This window comes from Tiliqua scincoides, chromosome 1 (genome assembly GCF_035046505.1).
Source record: "Tiliqua scincoides isolate rTilSci1 chromosome 1, rTilSci1.hap2, whole genome shotgun sequence".
NCBI lineage: Eukaryota > Metazoa > Chordata > Lepidosauria > Squamata > Scincidae > Tiliqua > Tiliqua scincoides.
This window is the reverse complement of record NC_089821.1, coordinates 69,949,192-69,966,336: the sequence shown is the minus strand read 5'-3', so window position 1 is coordinate 69,966,336 and position 17,145 is coordinate 69,949,192. Positions and strand designations below refer to the sequence as shown.

Sequence of the window (17,145 nt, the reverse complement as noted above, 5' to 3'; positions counted from 1 at the left end):
CAAGGCACAAAACACCAATCCTCATTCTGGTCTCATCACTTATTTTCCCTGAAAACCACACAAAGTAAGTAGCAGCATAAGGATCTTATGATGCTTCCAACCTTCTCAAATGCCTGGCATGGGGCAAGAACAGAACCTGCCTTTTCTTTCCAAGTTCCCTGAATGTGCCGGGGACCCTCAAGATGTGGATTAAGAGATGACCCAGCATAATGGCTGTGTACCAAAACTCAGTGAAAATGTGTGAATCCATGATAAAAAAATGCATTGCAAACTCCTTCTAATGAAATAGTCCAAAACAGGTGAAGCTCTATCCATCATGAATACAATCATCTTCAAGTATGTATTGAAGCTTGTATTTACACAAGGCTGGGAAACCAAATATGCACTCATCCTTTCACAAGGGGAAAGTAATGCAGGGTTGCACCCAATGTTAGAATTAATTTACCCCAATAGCCTTTTTAAAGTCTTCTTTTCACAGAGGTTGATCATATGAGCTGGAATTCTCATTAGAAATCAACGTACTCCAGTAAAAGCAAATTATCTGCTAACTTTAGATACAAACTCAAGAAGAAAGTCACCTTTTCCCCACCAAGAGCATCACTTGCTTGACTTGCCATCCAAACAGATAAGAGGCTCTGGAAGTAGAAACTGTTTACAGAGGAATATTAAAATCAGGGTTCAGCTGTTCATGCAGTTTTCTCCTCTGTATGCATATGCACACATCCCTCTTTAGATCCTGACAGAGGTTCACAGCTGCTATTTTTAAAACCAGGAAAAACTGGACTTATGAACAGTTCTGATTCTATATGTATAATGCATAGTTATGACTAAAAGATATACAATGCTACCTGCTCGAATCTGGATTATGGGTCAAAGCTTCATACGCTTGACTGTTGTGTCCTAAATCCAAGTGATGCTTGAAAATGCAGGTCCTCAAGGTAGCCTACAACAAAAATACAATATAGTGATAGCAAACTATAACCAGCTAGAAACTTAATTTGATGGCAGAAACAGTGTTTCGTCAGAATTAACTGCACCACTGTAATTATTAAATTTCTTACCTGACTTCTCCAATCATCAGCTGCTTCTGTGATTGCTAAACTAGCCAGGCGAATGATCAGCTCGGGAAGACGCATGGTATCCAACAAACGCAGAACCTAGATAGGAGAAATATTCAGACATAGTAATTCTGCTTTGGATTTGAAAGTGACAAACCTCCAAAAGAAAAACTGCAAAGGCAAAACTTGGTACAATCACAGGAGGGGGTCTAAATCATAACACAAGCTTCTTATCACATTTCAGTGTTAATGACCTCACAGCAATGCTAAGCAATTCTCACTAACTGGGAATTGTCACTGTGTGTATCTTAAAGAATTTTAAGCTTGTTACTAGATCAGCCTCGATTAATTTACTCTTGCAAATGCATTCTGCTGTTTTTCAATGTCCGTGTGTGTGCTTGTGCACAATGGGATTTCACCAAGTATCTGAGAAAGGGGACAGTAGCCCACAAAAGCTTAGTCTTTATTTTAGTCTTTACGATGTCACAGAACATTGTCATTTCTGAATTATCTGTGAAAACTTCAAATAATTACACTACCTTCCATAAAACATACCAGATAGACACAATTAGAGACAGCAAGGACCATATCACTTTTGCTTGGTGATTAAAAAATACCTTATCATAGTACTGAAGCCGTGGAGTCGATGCCATTTCTACTTCCTCTGATTTTATTAGTCTGTCCAAGAATTCCTCTTTTCCAACTTCTGAGGCTGCTTCGCAGAAACAGTCCAGAGCCTAGGAAAAAAAGAGGCAGGAATCTGGCTAGCACTTCTCACATATGATAAAGCTAGTCCCAAGAATAGGATAAACTAGATCAGTTTGAGACTTCTGCTACTACCATGTTTTCGGAAAGTCACTTCTCATTACAGAAATATGTGAATACCCTTAAAAAAGGCAACTGGTTGGGATCCAGTGAGTTCAATACACACAAGGACTTTTCAGCCTTCCATTTCTGCTTCCATACCCACCCACAAGTTACCCTTGAAGTTTGGGGAATAACATCAAGCCACTCTATGAGAACAGAGATAGTGGTGCCTCCTTTGATTAAAGCCTGGCTTGGTAATATAAGTAACAATTGTACCTTGCAGTTTACGGCTCTGTTGTTCCCTAGAGCACCCAATCATGTCTAGAGAAACCCCCAGACAATTTTTACATTAATTGAGAATTCCTCACCCTTGGCAGTTTTATACTCATGGCTTAGACCAGCCACGCTCCTCTCAACTCTATCAACACTCTTAAAAAAAATAAAAATGTTTACTGGTTGTAAAGGAATTTTTTTTACCTTGTGTCCTTCTCCCATAACAAGGTAGCATCGGCCCATCATAAAACGACATGATCCTACATTCACATGACAAGGTTCCAGCATGCGAATATATTCCTAAGATACAAATAGTACCCATTAATCAAATAAGGCAATGCTATTTCTTTGCTATGACTATCCCTTTTCAGGGGGCTCAGACATTCATTTTTCAACAAAATTCAATTAATTCCCAGATTCCAATTTACATTTTACAGATCACTGAGTAATTACATGTCTGACCGAGTTACACACGGCTTTGAATCCTGTGGATTTCCTTATGCGTGGGTCCCCACGAGCATGCAGGCAGGCAGACTTGCACCCTCCAGAGGCGAGGGAAAGGTATTCTGAGCTCAGCAGAGGTAGCACACAACTGCCTGCTGGCAATAAGCCTCAGAAATGCTGTTTTGGCAAAAAACTCTTTCCACCCCATTCCACCCCCAATCAAAACGGCCATTCTGAGGCCTGCAGTGGCTGTGGGTGGACACACTGTCTCTGTGGGGCTCAGAAGAACCTCCAGAGGCTTCAAGGGGCCCCCCAAATCTGTGGATTTGGACACCTACAGATTTCCTTACCCACAGGGGTTCAAAGAATGGTTCCAGCATGCGAAACCCTGAATGGAGTTCGAAACCCTGAATGGAGCATGCGAAACCCTGAATGGGAACCCCTGAAGGGGTTCCAGAATGGAAACCCTGTGGACAATGTGGGCCACTTGTATATAGAGCAGTGGCTCCCAAACATTTTGGTGCCACAAGTCATCTTGTCCCTTGAAGTTGTTTGTGGCACTCCTCGTGACGCTGAAATCCTTCATTGGGAGACACTGGAGGCCGCTCCCAGGTTGCGCCAGACCGGTGACCCACTCTACTGGTTTCAGAATAGCCCGTGGAAGCCTCTGAAAGTCACTTCATGTAAAACTGGAAGTTGCATTCAAAAACTGGAAGTGACTTCTGGATGATTCTGCTGGCCATTCTGAGGCCTGTGGAGGACAACAGAGTGGGCTGTCAGCCCGGCACAACCCAGGAGTGGCCTCTGGGGGTCTCCCAATGAAGGATTCCAGACAGTGCATCACCTGTCCCCTCCTGGAATGGCTCAGATTTATAGCCAAACAGGTATGAGGGCTGGCCTAACTCATGTGCTCTATGGGCTCTTGACCCACACTTTGGAAAACACTGATATAGAGTGCTTTGGTACACATGATGAACACCAAAGCCTATCAATGTCACAACTGTTCAAAAGGACAGTTTTATTGCCTGGTATCATGTGAAAGAGTTGATTCCAATTAGGAGACTGGGACAGATTCTAAACCAACTGCCCCAGCATAGTGCCTCAGCAAAGAAACACTAGCCTGTGCTAGCTTAACCAGTAACCATACTCTATTTAATAGCTTCCCAATGAATTTTGGAGCAGACCTTTCCTGAACACATTAGGAGTAATCTCTCTAGTACAACAGATTGCCTGTAGTCAAGGATGTATAGTATTTTATAACTGCATCACATATGCACAACATCACTTTTAGAGAACAAGGGGCTGGTGCAGGTGCAGCATTGGTATCCCTAAAACTATAAAATAAGAGCCAGCCTCAGAAACTTCCCTAGAATCAACTGGCCCTGGTCTTCAAGTTCCTTCTCCTTAGCCATAGAGCCAACGCTCTGCTGAGCAAACATAATTGCTATGTAAGCAACACTTCAGGATTCTCTCACTTTCTCCCCTTCTCATTTCAGTTGCACTTGATGAAGCTCCAACAATATCTTGTGTCTTGCGTAAATCTGATTTGCACAGCTTGGCCTACTGGCCAAACTGGAAGGTAAAAACCCAATCAAGATCAGCCTTTTCCATTGTAGGAAACTGGCTAAAGCAGTGGTTTTCAGACTGGGGCGTCATGACGCCCCAGCCTGAAAGACCTGGCCTCTTTCCCCTTAAGGGGTGGGGGCAGAGGGGAGGCATGGAGGAGGCAGTGACGCGATCCCCAGGATCGCGCCGCTCAGGAGATCTGCAGGGACTGGGATGCACTCACTAGTTCCTGCAGCAGCCTGTCAGGGGTGCGGGGAGCCCTGTGCGAGCACCTGCAAGGCTCTCCAGCCTGCAGAAAGTGGAGTGATTGAGCTCCACTTCCACTTTTGCAGAAGTGGAGCGTGATCACTTCACTTTCACTTCTAATGAGCTGGGGAGCCATGCACACAATCGCGCAGGGCTCCCCGCACCCTGACAGGCTGCTGCAGGGACTGGTGAGCACATCCCAGTCCCTGCAGCCCTCCTGAGCAGCGCAATCCTGGGGACCATGTCGCAGCTTTCCCCCCGTCCCCGCTGCCTCCCCCCGCAAGGACTTACAGCGGTGCAAACTCTCCAAGAGGGTTTGAAAACCACTGGGCTAAAGAGATTTTCTTTAAACTAGGATCTGAACTATTTCAAACCATGGTTTCAGAGCCTGGATTAAAAGGAAACCCTAGTTTTTACATTATGGTTAACACTGATGCTGATGAATGTTAAAATTAAGAGCTCTAGGAGGAATTTGTGTCAGTGAGGGGAATGGTTGAGAAAAGGCTACACACATTCTTAAGGCTAATAATTAATTCTTAATTAATAAGACTCCACTCTTATTAGGAACCCAGAGTTACACTTGCATTGCCCCAAGTCTGTCAAAGTTGTTGGAATGTGTATAAATTAGTATCCAGGAGCTGTACATCAAAGTAGTATGTGACTTCAGTACAAAAGCAAAAATCTGCAAAAGTATCTTGAAACATGTCAGTTTTTTCTTTGGAAACAAGTTTTAATCCCTTGAGACGATGAAAGCAGCCCACATGTGTGGGAAATGCATGATAATCTTAGAAACCAGAAAGAGGTAGAGAAAGATTTCCAGTTGTCCACAAGGAACCAGTAAGTGTTCTTCACAGCAGACAAATGATGTAGCTAAGCAGATAAGGAGTTTTGCTTAGTGTGCACAGAATTTAGTTTCATTTCTTTTTAGTGCCAAATACACAAAATATCCCTCCCAGTAACTGCTCCCTCATATTTATTAAAAAAATCAGTTATTAAGTCCCTCATTTCTATTTAAATAGATTCACATTAACAGCTCACCTGCAACTGAGTATACTGACAAGCCCCCATCAAACATTCTGGGAAGAGGAAACCAGGATTACTTGGCCACCTGAGTACTGTGTCTAAGGAATATAGGTTCTTCAACTGATGACAAAACAGTGGTTTCTGCTTTAATACAGAGTAAGCCAGTGGTATTCCTTATGTGACCTGCAATCTACTCATGAAACACTAAAAACACAAATGAAAAACAGAGACAAACCAGAGGAGGCAGAAGGTCATAGGTGGAAGATGCAAAAATAAAAAAGAATGGAAAGTCGTTACTCCCTAAAAAAAGATGTTGAAAGATCATGGAAAAAGCTTGAAAACTATGGCTGCTCATTTTATTTTTTATTGGCAACCTTCAGTTTCGAAAGACTATGGTATTGTGCTCTGAAAGGTGGTTCTGACACAGCGTCTAGTGTGGCTGAAAAGGCCAATCCAGGAGTGACAATCCCTTCCACACCGGGAGCAAGTGCAGTCTGTCCCTGGTCTGTCTCCCTGGCTATGGGCCTTCCTTCTTTGCCTCTTTGCCTCAGACTGTTGGCCAAGTGTCTCTTCAAACTGGGAAAGGCCATGCTGCACAGCCTGCCTCCAAGCGGGCCGCTCAGAGGCCAAGGTTTCCCACTTGTTGAGGTCCATCCCTAAGGCCTTCAGATCCCTCTTGCAGATGTCCTTGTATCGCAGCTGTGGTCTACCTGTAGGGCGCCTTCCTTGCACGAGTTCTCCATAGAGGAGATCCTTTGGGATCCGGCTATCATCCATTCTCACGACATGACCGAGCCAACGCAGGCGTCTGTTTCAGCAGTGCATACATGCTACGGATTCCAGCACGTTCCAGGACTGTGTTGTTAGGAACTTTGTCCTGCCAGGTGATGCCGAGAATGCGCCGGAGGCAGTGCACGTGGAAAGCGTTCAGTTTCCTCTCCTGTTGTGATCGGAGAGTCCATGACTCGCTGCAGTACAGAAGTGTACTCAGGACGCAAGCTCTGTAGACCTGGATCTTGGTATGTTCTGTCAGCTTCTTGTTGGACCAGACTCTCTTTGTGAGTCTGGAAAACGTGGTAGCTGCTTTACCGATGCGTTTGTTTAGCTCAGTATCGAGAGAAAGAGTGTCGGAGATCGTTGAGCCAAGGTACACAAAGTCATGGACAACCTCCAGTTCATGCACAGAGATTGTAATGCAGGGAGGTGATTTGGACATTTCCTCTGCAAAGTTACTCAAACAAGCTACAGTACATGCTATACTCCCTTCTGAAAATTCACAGCTGTTCCTAGCACATCTTTGGGGGGCTCTTAAGTTCCAAACTCTAGTTTTATACACAGTTCAGGTGACCAAAAATGAAGTACATATCTCTAGCACAGTGATTGTCAACCTTTTTCATCTCATGGCACACTGAAAAGGCACTAAAATTGTCAAGGCACACCATCAGGTTTTTGATAATTGACAAGGCACACCTTGCTACCAGTAGGAGGCTCACATCTCCCATTGGCCCTACTAATAAATGACCTTCTCCCAAATTCCTGTGGCAGATCTGTGGACCACTTGTGGCACACCAATGTGCCATGGCATAGTGGTTGAAAATAGTTGCTCTAGCTTGTACTTTAGAGGTTCTCACCAAATTTAAGCTGAACTGAAAGGTTTATATCTATTAAATTAGACCAGTGGTTCCCAATATTACTTGGGTCACGACGCCCCTTCTTCCCAGCTCAGCCAGGAACCGCCATCTTGGATCAATCTGCAAGATCCAAGATGGTGGCCCCCCTGGGGGGACAGGCAGGAGGGGCCACTAGGGACCTCCCGTGGCTCCCCTGTGAGTTTGCCTCAATGCTGTAAGGCAGGGGTCAGGGAACTTTTTTACCTCTTACCCCCCAAAAAATTTATAAACGCAGACGTTACCCCCTTGATTTGCATACAACAGAATCCCCCATACAGAGGTGTAGCTGCCCCAGTATAGGTAGCCAGTAGCCAAGTGATGCCTCAGTATAGGTAGTCAGTAGCCAGATGACCCCCCAGTATAGGTAGTCAGTAGCCAGATGACCCCCCAGTATAGGTAGTTAGTAGCCCGGTGATCCCCCAGTATAGGTAGTCAGTAGCCAGATGACCCCCCAGTATAGGTAGTTAGTAGCCCGGTGATCCCCCCAGTATAGGTAGCCCAACGATGCCCCCAATAAAAATAAATAAACAATACTCACCTTACCTCGATCCCACGTCGGTCGGCGCGGCTTTTCTTCTTCCTCCCGCTCTGTCCGCTCGGCGGGAGACACTGACGGCCCGGCGCTGTGTGATGACATCATCACTACAGCGCCGGGCAGCTCCAGTCTCCCGCACAGAGCGGAGAGAGCGGGCGGCTGCGATACACGCAGGCTGTGGATACAGCCTGAGTGTATCGCCTGCTCCCTTCCGCTCACCGCATCTGAAGGTGAGCGGAAGGGAGCAGGGCAGCGGGCGGTGTGCACACAGCGCACCAGCCCGCTGCCGGCCCCCTGGAGCGGGTGGAGAGCGGGTGCGCTGACTCCCTCCGCTACCTCCTCATTACCCCCAGATTTTCACTTTTACCCCATTTGGGGTAATTTACCCCTGTTCCCCGACCACTGCTGTAAGGGAACCCCTGCACTAGAAAGAAGTAGAGCAGAGTTCCACTGTTCCAAGCAGAAGCTGCAATCGAAGGATACAAGAACTGTAGGAGATAGCTGGATATTGCAGAAAACATTTGAGGCCAACTCAGTCCTGCATCATTCAAGGCTGCATTAGGCGGGAACAGTTGAGATATTGTGTGTTTTCGAGCTACCTCCTGAAAGAACAGCTCCACAATAGTTTGAGGGCTGGACACTAGAATAGATTAAAAGATTGTCAGCATTAATACCACTGTGTGGTTAAAACTATAAGCAACAGTTTTTTCAAATGTACAACATCCTAATGCTTCAATAACCTTGTTTATTACACAACCACTCAAGTTTAATAGTCAACACTAACTCCTCTTTTCCACTTGGCATCAGTCTATTGGGGGGGGGGGAAGATGATAGAAGTGTCATCTTGTCTTAAGTACAAGCATCCCCCTGTATCCGTGAGGGATTTGTTCCAGGCTCCCACACTAATAGGGAAATCAGATAAGAGGGGACTACAAGTACAATGCTCCATACCCATCACCTTCTGTTTTCTTTATTAGCAAGCAGGTATGTTTCTTGCAGTTACAGAGGATACAGGAACAGAAATGCAACCCACAAACAGGCAGCCTGATGCTACAAGAACACAGTAAGAACATTAACAGGATGTTAATGTTTTGACTGTGTCCCTCTAGCATGCAGGCTGCCTGCCTGCCACATTCCTGTTCTAACCTCTGCATGAGGCATCGGTATCAATTTTTAGGGTCAGATTTCCTAAGCATAGAATTCACATTTATATACATAGCATGTACATTTTTAAACAGCGAATGACCAGATGTTAAAGCTGTCTAGGACAGGGGTGTCAAACTCATGTCATACAAAGGGCCAAATAGCATTCATGATGCCTGCTGAGGGCCAGAAGTAATGTCATCAGGCAGGAAGTGATGTCGTTAAACAGATTATAACCAAAAATAAGAATCTTTTCTCACTTAGGAAATCATTAGCTTCAAATGACAGAAGAGGAATTACACAAATCTTAATTATATTTCAAGAGAAAGGAGAGCACAATTTTCACGTGGGCTGCTCTTTCAGCACTCAGCACTGATCAGCAGCTGAGAGCCTGAGGGCCGGAAAAAAGCGTCCACAGGCCGCGTTCGGCCCCCGGGCCTTATGTTTGACACCCCTGGTCTAGGAGATAATTTTCTAATAAAAAAAATCACAGGAAAAAAGCATGCTTAGAAGCTATTTCAAGACTAATGTGTAAAAGATCACCTAAAGGGGGGAATAATCCAAAGATGCTAAAAAGTGTTTTAAGATACGATAGGAATGTTCATGCCAGACTAGTCTTGAGCATCTAGTTCTTCTTCAGAGGTAACTAGAAAATGAAATATAATAATCTCTATGGCTGGGTTAATGCTTCTAAGGTCCCTGAGCTATCAGTGTTTTGGTTCTTCAGGCAATGTTTTTAGCATTAAAGTGCATTTAAGTACAGCCCTGTAAATCCAACTCTTATAACTACAGCTAATGATTTGGCAAAATCTCTTTAACAAAAATAAATGGAAACAGCTCTTAACATGCAATATTTAAAACCAGAATTAAGCTTATAGCAAAAGCTTAATTCTATATGCTATATGCTATAACCAAAAGCTTTTAGCATCCCTTACCTAGCTTGAGTGGTGTTACAGCTGTGGAATCTGTCAGTTTTAATACAGAAAGATGCTGCAGGTTGGATTCTCTAAAGAAAGAAAGATTGAGTTTCTCAGCTCAGATAAGAATTTCTTACATTCTATCCAAATCTAACAATTCTTCAAACAAACAAAAATCAAGTTCGGATATATGGAAGAAACAGATTGTACACCTTCTTCCACAGCAAAACCCTTAGGTGAGGTAACATGGCAATTCCCAGGGCCAATTCACCATTTTTTTTGACATGCTAAAATGATTATATGGTGACTTCATACAATTTTGGGTAACTTTGAAGTGTTTGTACATATGTACAATACTACAAGAACTACTAATGTAAAAAAGACCCAAAAGCTACCCTTTAAAGAGGTTAAGAATGTTTTTAGGTATGGTAAAATTAGCTTTTCACATGCATAAAACACTACCCCTCATAAAATATGCCCTATTTATATAAATAAACTAAAAATTAAGTAGAAACATATGTATAGTGAATATATTTATACATTTAAAATGTATGTATGGTGCTTTTCTCCACTAACAGGAAAGACTCAAAGCAGAATATACGATTAAGATATGAAAACGATCGGGTAAAGGTAACATGAGGCTTTATAGTGTCTAAAGTATGCCCTTTCAGCCCTTGTATCAAGATGAGAAGCTTATAGACTAAAGAACCAACCAACTACAGTTACATTCAGGACAACAGGAATCATATTCTAGTACAGGCATGAACTTAAGAAGTTTCTTGTACTTAGTAAGAACTATTGATTACTCTGCCAGAACTGTAATCTATTTTCTAGGACTAATCTTTGCTGCTTTAATAAAAGGCGGGGAGAAATTTCTCATGATAAGAATGTAACATAAATGTGATTCTGAGCAGCCAGTACCAAGACACAACATCTGATGCTATTGAAGAGCGGGATCCAATCCTATCCTACTTTCCAATCCTGATGCAGCCAGCCCTGAGGTAATGGAATAAACATTTCCTTATCTTGAGGCGGCCTCCGTGACTGCCTCTCTAATGTAGGATGAAGTGCATACCCCATTGGCACTGCTGCATCAGTGCTGGAAAGTTGGATCATAATGGGTCCTAAAACTGTATACACTTACATGGAAATAAGTACCACTGAACTCACTGGGACTTACCTCTGTGTAGACATGAACAAGAAAGAAGTGTAAGCAATATAATTTTTGCTAGGGAAGTAGTCTTATGGAAAACAGTAAGGCAAACAGGGTTTGGCATATTAGGGTACCAGTCAAGGCTGAAGTGGGCGAACAAGCTGATATTAAGTTCTGATAAGACAGATGTTTTCCTGGTCTGGAAGCCCACAACTCAGGCATTGGACTATCAGCCTGACCTGAATGGGGTTCCATTCTGAAGGAGCAGGTCTGCAGCTTGGGGGTGCTCCTGGATCCACAGCTGCTCCTGGATTCCCAGGTGGCAGCTGCAGCTAGGGGAGCCTTTGCTCAGCTTTGGCTGATTTGCCAGCTGTGACCATACCTGAATTGCTCAGACCTGGCCATGGTGACTCATGCCCAAGTGACATCTAGATAACTTCAATGTGCTTTACGTGGGGCTGCCTCTGAAGACAGTCCAGAAACTACAATTAGTGCTGAACGTGGCTGCCCTTGTAGTTTCTGGGGCTTGTTGGTTGAACTCAGTTGGATCATTGCTTCAGCGACTACACTGGCAGCCAGTTCATTTCGGGGCTCAACTCAAAGTGCTAGTTTTGACCTGAGTCTTCTACAGCTCGGGTCCAGGGTATTTGAGGGACCACCTTCTTCCATACAATCCAACCCATCCTCTCAAGTTACCAGAGGGAGCCCTTCTAACTGTGTCACCACCTGAAGAGGTGAGGGAATGGCAGAAAGAAATAGTTTCTCGGTGGTGACACCTTTCCTGTGGAATTCCCCTGGAATTTCAGTGGGTTCTTAAGACCTTTTAAAACTGTTTTTGTATGCCAAAACTGGGGGGCTGCCACTTCTTTATGAAATGTATTTAATCATGACTCGTTTGTATTTTACTGTTTTAACTGTTTTAATTGTATATATATCAATGTTTTGGTATTGTTTTAATGTCAGCCACTTTGAGTGATTATATATGCGTATATAAATAAATTCCCATCCCTAATCACTCATGTCCATTGTGTGGTAGAATGACTCACAGCTGGGAGTTGCTCCATTGTTGCCCTCTCTCTCACATGCACTTCTGCAAATAGGAGCTTTTCCCCAGAGACCCTTGTGATGATGCAGGAACTGCTGGAGGAAAGCTCTGATTTGTGGTGGGACCAGTGGAGGACAGAGTGACAGAATTCCATCACCACCCATGGAGGAGGAAGGGAAAAGAAAGGGAAATGAAAGAAGAGCTTTCTTACTTCAGGCAGGAAAAAAACATCCAATTCAATTGGGTGGAAACTGACATGCCTTCTTTATTATTTATGTGAACTAGAAACAAAATGGTAGAAAACTTACAATTCATCAATTGGAACATCTGACGCCAAGCGTTGACTAGCCCACCTGATCAGATAATACGATAATATCAAGAGAGATGTGCGATGCAGCAGATTCTGTTGAGTGTGGAATAGCTGGCTTCCTCCCAAAATTACCTAAACACATCACATTAGCTCCTATTAACTATAGTCAATGACAACTTAAATTTCACAACATTCAAAAAAGATGCAACCAGCTAGTATTCCACAGAAGACTGTGGAATGCATTCTCCCCTTCGACATGCAGATAACACCCTGGTTTGACTTCTGTGCAGCTATTTCTTCAGGACTACCCCTAAATCCAAGAAAGTTAAAGAAAAAGATGAGATGAATCATTTGCAGATGAAGTCTGCAAATACTGGAAGCAAGGCAGTCAGAGTTAAGAATATTATTCCAAGGGCCTCAAAGGGTAAGACAAGAAGGGGATGAAGAAAGCAAGCACTATAAAAAATATAACTATCATTATATTGTGAGTTGTGGTGAAGAAACCAAGTACTATAGTTCTCTAGGATCTCTTCCAGATTCTGGGAGCATTTCCCATAGGGCAGCAGAGAAAACAAAGTGGGGGAAAAGAGTCAAACCCTCTTTTGTTGGATTTTCGCACCCAAAAAACAAGGAACCCCAGAAGAGGGTGTGCTGGTACGGAAAGGGAGCATTAGAAATGGACAAGCCCTCTACTTTCTTGTTCTTTATATACCTAGAAGGTATATCTGTCCACAATAATATGACAGGGTTCCACATGGCTGTCTTAGGTATTTTGCTTTCTATGTTAATGACAATAGCTGTATGGCCACTAGCAGCCTGAGGAACCTTATTCCTGTATCAGACATGAGGCAGCACCCATTCAGCACAGCTGTAACATTTCAATGCAGTACTCTGTCAGACAAAATACAATTCAACTTTAGTGACATGTGTGACATATTTTGGTTTTTCAAAGGATGCTTCTTTGAGATTATACAATCATTTTATTAAAAATGTACTCACAGCATCACCAAGCCGAAGCAACAACTGCTGCAAAATCAACAGGTCTCGACAAATCAAAAAGCGAGTCATGGAGACTTTGTGTACACACCGACACACCATGTTTACTGTTGTGCTACTACCATAGAGCTGTGAGAGATGCATGCGCACATTCAGGGGTTGAGCTGTTAAAAAAACAAAATGTATATTTACAGACTTGACAAGCAGATCCACTTAATGGGGGAGGGGGGATAGATCTGTTCTTGTCTCACCAATATTGAATCCTCTTTCCATTTCCATATCAGTCTCATAGTCCATTTCCCGGATAAGTACCCCAATAGCATTGATTGGGTTTTTGATTTCTTGTAACTTGCTATGAATATCTTCCATCAGATTCTCTCTGCATGAAAACAAGAAAATGCATTAGGCTGCATAAAATATAACTGTGAAGTCCTCAATATTGAAAAGCAGTTAGAATTATAGAAGGAGAACTACTTGCATCCTATGGTGTCTCATTTTTCACTAACTCTCATGGACCAGGATACTTGGCTTCAGGATACAAAATTGTAAGGTGCCAGCCATTCTGAAGCTGGTTACTGCCACTGGGTCCCTCGTCAAGGGCTCCTGAGGAAACCCAAGTTTAGAGTTGGGTTTCCTCATGGTTAGAGGACCTCATGGTTAGAGTCCTCATGGACTCATGGTTAGAGGTATTTGAAAATGGTGTTATTTTACTCAGCCCATTGGGATCAGTAATAGGTGGTAATCCTATCTTACCAGAAACTAACACCTCTACTCATGGAATAAAAGAACAGGCCTTTTTATTGATTGGTAACTCGTTAAACAAGCTGTAAAGAGTAAGAAAAATGGACAATTTTTCAGTGGAAGGAAAGTAAGAAGTAGTGTCGCTTAAGAATTAGGACTGATGCTTTTAAACTTTTTCATAAACAATCTGAAGTTTGGGGGTAAATAGCAAGGCAGCCAGATCTGCAACAATACCAGTCTATTCAGGGTGAGAGGAAGTGAGTGAATCCATGCTTACGTGTCATTAGCGATCAAGTCTTTAAGGATCTGTTCTGCAGCTCTCTCTGGAGACTGGAGGTGGCAGCAGGCCATTTCCATTGTGAGCGCCATCTCCACAGAAACCGACTCACCAATTAATCGAAGGCACTGAACGAGACTCACAAGATCATGAGAAAACTCAGATTCTGCAACGAAAGCATGCAGTCAAAACTTTCTTTAGAATGAAGATATGCAACAATGAAGTAGTCAACTATGGTGGAAGAGCAAGAAAAAACTGCTGTACAAGTGGACTTCAGACTCTTGCTTCAGTTAAAGGCACAATTTACAAAGTATCTTCCAACAGAAACTGCTAACTATCCATAGCAGTGGATGAACTTCCATATCTTAATCTCACACGAACAAGGTGTGCAATTTTGAAGTATTCTTCATAAGACTTAATCCAGCTGCACAGTTATCATTTGCCAACTGGGATGAGGAAACTTCTTCCAGGTTAGGGCTCCACCACCAGCCATTATAAGCTCTTGGCAAGGAGACATATAAGGGAGATTATAGTTAGCTACCAAGGACTGACAGCAACAACTATTTCCATGCTCGTTTCCTTGTCTACCCAATCCAACAACCATGACAGCTACGAATCCTGATATAGCAAGATGAAATGACGGAAGTAGTGGGGGAGAACAGTTTCAAAAACTAACAAGATTGAGATCTAGGGGTGAAATTCCAACAGCATTCTCACCCACCAAAACTTTGTCATAGGAAGGGAACTAAGTCCTGCTTACGCTGGATGGCCAGTGCAATAGCTTAGCTAATTAAAAACAGAATGTATTTCCCATCAGAGAATTCCTTAATGCAGGTAGTTTCCAGACTTTTCATGCAGTTGGAGCTGCAAGCACCAGAAAAGCTGTCCCCTTTTGCTTGCTTAGATCAACTCCATCAGGAAGCAGCTCTGTTATTTCTGAATGAGCACTTTTATTTGGAGAAGCAGCAATTAGATGTTTCTGTGAAAAGGATAGCAGTCTATTCACGCCTTCATTCTAAAACCTCTATATGGAGGGAATTAGCCCCTTCCTTTTGAATTAGACAATTACGTACTGTTGAAATTTTTAAAAAGATCTAGAAATTTTAGGAACTTAAACTGGCCAATAGACATGGGCCAAAAATAAAAAGAACAGAAAAATTAATTCCAAAGCTGCATTGGAAACCGAGGGAGCATGGATGTGTGACATGGTGTTGGAATCTGTTCAAAGAAAAATAGTTTCACTAGGCTAGTGCAAACTGGATGTGCAAGCCTAAGTAACTCTGTGGATCCTGACAATTTTTCTGAAGAAGCCAATGTTAAAATATTGAAAGTATGTGCTCTCAAGTTTTCTTTGCAAACTCCAAAATCAGAGTTTGATACTCAACCACTACAAAACAGTGAGTTTCTCTCCCCCATTACCTTCTAAGGCAGTGCTCTCAACTTCATTTATCAGTTGTTCATCAGGCAAGAGGTACAGGTGATCCATTAAGGAGCAGGGTGCAAGATAAGACAGGTATCCCTAAGAAAATATAACCCATAAGTTTTCTAAATAAACATTTTTACTGGATACTGCCATGAATATGCTGATGAACGTGGAAAACCAAAGCAATGTTCTGCACAAAAGACAGTTACTACAACTACAAAGGGTCACATTCTCAAGAATACAGATAATGGCAAACACTAGCTAGTATCCCAAGTTGCTCTACTAAGACCTTTGGTTCAAAGATGGAATACATGTGTCAATCTCTCTTTAACTCAGGAGCCATCTTCGTTCTTCTCTACTACCACTGCATCTGCTGAGAACCGTCCGGCAGTGCTGTTCCGTGTGGTACAGGGCCTCCTCCATCAGGCCCCTCCAGTAGACCAGGAGGAACACATGGTCAGCCGCTGTGATGTGTTTGCACAACATTCCGCAGATAAAATCAGTCGTATTCGTCATGACTTGGATGCCACATTGACAACGTCTGATGATGTCCCCTTGGCAACTGCTTGTCCGGTGTTGTGGGATTCTTCTCAGCTTGTACAGCCTGAGGATGTGGACAGACTCCTTTGGAGTGTGAGGACATCTGCCTGCCTGCTTGACCCTTGCCCAGCTTGACTGATAAGAGCTGCCTGGGGTGGACTGGCTGAGTGGACAGGGAGGGTGGCCAACTCTTCCTTGATGGAGGGGACGTTGCCATGTGCTTTGAAACGGGCGGTGGTTCTTCCCCTCCTGAAGAGGCTCTCCCTGGATTCCACTGTATTAGACAACTACCGGCCAGCCTCCAACATCCCATTTCTGGGCAAGGTAATTGAGCAGGTGGTGGTGTCTCAACTCCAGAGGATCTTGGATGAAGCGGATTATCTGGATCCTTTTCAATCTGGTTTCAGGCTGGGCTTTGGGACGGAAACCGCCTTGGTGGATGACCTACGCCGGGGACTGGACAGGGGGAGTGCGTCCCTGTTGGTCCTGCTGGACCTCTCAGTGGCTTTCAATACCATTGACCATGGTATCCTTCTGGGCTGATTGGCCGAGTTGGAGGCACTGTTCTGCGGTGGTTCCGCTCCTACTTGGAGGATTGGTCCCAGATGGTGGTGTTGGGGGATGCCTGTTCGACACCCTGGCCCTTGAGGTGCGGAGTGCCACAGGGTTCAATTCTGTCTCCCATGCTATTTATCATCTAAATGAAACCACTGGGAGAGGTCATCCGGGGGTTTGGAATGGGGTGCCATCAAAATGCCGATGACACCCAGCTCTATCTCTCCTTTCCTCCAGGCTAATTCCTCCTGTTTTTGAATTATGTTTTTTAATTTGTTTTAACCTCTGAAAGTAAAAGAATCTAAGAAGAGAAGCTCAAATTTATCATCTCTAAATTTTCAAGATTCTGAAAAGATAAGGAGTGTCCCAAGCAGAATTGCCTGTAATAAGTTCGTGCTGCTGCATGGACCCCTTCACTGGCTA

General features: G+C 43.5%; 1 protein-coding gene across 1 annotated transcript in view; it reads right to left on the bottom strand.

Moving 5' to 3' along the window:
• NUP160 (nucleoporin 160) overlaps nt 1–17,145 on the bottom strand; it is a 49,442-nt gene that overhangs the window by 14,413 nt on the left and 17,884 nt on the right. Inside the window, exons 14-25 of the mRNA XM_066631499.1 lie at nt 15,624–15,723; nt 14,205–14,370; nt 13,438–13,565; nt 13,190–13,350; nt 12,189–12,322; nt 9,701–9,771; nt 8,106–8,262; nt 5,433–5,502; nt 2,343–2,438; nt 1,676–1,795; nt 1,062–1,157; nt 849–943 (exon numbers count right to left, since the gene is read on the bottom strand). Of these exons, the coding sequence (XP_066487596.1) occupies nt 849–943; nt 1,062–1,157; nt 1,676–1,795; nt 2,343–2,438; nt 5,433–5,502; nt 8,106–8,262; nt 9,701–9,771; nt 12,189–12,322; nt 13,190–13,350; nt 13,438–13,565; nt 14,205–14,370; nt 15,624–15,723 (1,394 nt within the window). The remainder of the gene's footprint in view (nt 1–848; nt 944–1,061; nt 1,158–1,675; nt 1,796–2,342; nt 2,439–5,432; nt 5,503–8,105; nt 8,263–9,700; nt 9,772–12,188; nt 12,323–13,189; nt 13,351–13,437; nt 13,566–14,204; nt 14,371–15,623; nt 15,724–17,145) is intronic.